We start from the raw sequence: 1111 nt of genomic DNA, 5'->3' as shown, positions 1-1111 counted from the left end.
TACAAATGAAACTGGAAGTGTAACTGGAAATGAAACTAGAAATAAAGGTACAAATGAAACTGGAAATGAAACTGGAAATGAAACTAGAATTAAAACTAGGAATGATAATCCACAATCTGAAGAAAATTTAACCAAACCCATCTCAGAATCACTAAGTGACAGGAAAGAAGACAAGAAAATTCTAAAAATAGAAAGAGAGTCACACAAAGAAACCTCCACGAAAAAATACATAAAAAGTAGCGTTTCAGAGGTCGTAGTATCAAAATTCAAGAAAGCTCAGAACAAAAGCGACACACTCGCAAAAGATCCCCAAAGAAATTTAAAAGAACCCCTACAAGAACAACAATACAAAAAAACCTTCCAAGAAACAAACACTATAAAAATATCGCGCGAGACGCCGATAAATAAGTTACCATCCAGTAATGAGAACTCCAATGATTTCACAGCAAACGCCAAACAATCGGAAACAGGAAAATCGCATTTCTCGCAAAATAGTTCAACCATTACTGAATTCGCGACAGCAGAATCAAAAGCAAGACACGACGAATTAAAATTGGATAACTGTCAGGATTCTCGCATGGCGTTGCCAAAGCAGCCAGAGATTAAGCAGTTGGAAATAGCAACAGACATTTCCGATTCTAAAAATGTGCCATCGATCAGCGAGCCTGTGAAAAAGAAGCTGCAAGAGAAAAGTGATGTTAGAAGAAATTGTATGTTGCCGGAAAGTAAAGAAAAAAATTCTGCCAATGCAGAAGGCTCTGATAAATCACTGAATTTTTCCAAGGCGCCGAGTAAGAATTTGGAAGCTGAAAAGGAGGCAACAGAAGTTAGAATAAATGAAAATTGTGAAGCGAGCATGTTGGCAGAAAATGGAGACAAATTTTCCAGTGCAGATCATGAAGGACTTAATTCAAGCAATACTAATCCATCGAGGTATGTTTCAGAGACTGAAAAACAGGCAATAGAAGTCGGAATAAATAATCCTGAAGCGAGCACGTTGTCAGAGAATGAAGAAAACTTTTCCGGTGCAGATAATGAGCCACTCAATTCAAACAACACTGTTCCACCGAGCAATATTTCAGAGTCTGAAAAACAGACACCAGAAGCTGCA

At 37.6% G+C, this 1111-nt stretch overlaps 1 protein-coding gene across 1 annotated transcript in view; it reads left to right on the top strand.

Annotated features, from left to right (window-relative positions):
• Positions 1–1111, top strand: part of LOC128881952 (uncharacterized) — a 164891-nt gene that overhangs the window by 50039 nt on the left and 113741 nt on the right. The window contains exon 9 of the mRNA XM_054133425.1: positions 272–1025. Coding sequence (XP_053989400.1) covers positions 272–1025 — 754 coding nt within the window. The remainder of the gene's footprint in view (positions 1–271; positions 1026–1111) is intronic.

Source organism: Hylaeus volcanicus, chromosome 9 (assembly GCF_026283585.1).
Source record: "Hylaeus volcanicus isolate JK05 chromosome 9, UHH_iyHylVolc1.0_haploid, whole genome shotgun sequence".
NCBI classification, from domain to species: Eukaryota; Metazoa; Arthropoda; class Insecta; order Hymenoptera; family Colletidae; genus Hylaeus; species Hylaeus volcanicus.
This window is presented reverse-complemented; position numbering and strand designations above follow the sequence as displayed.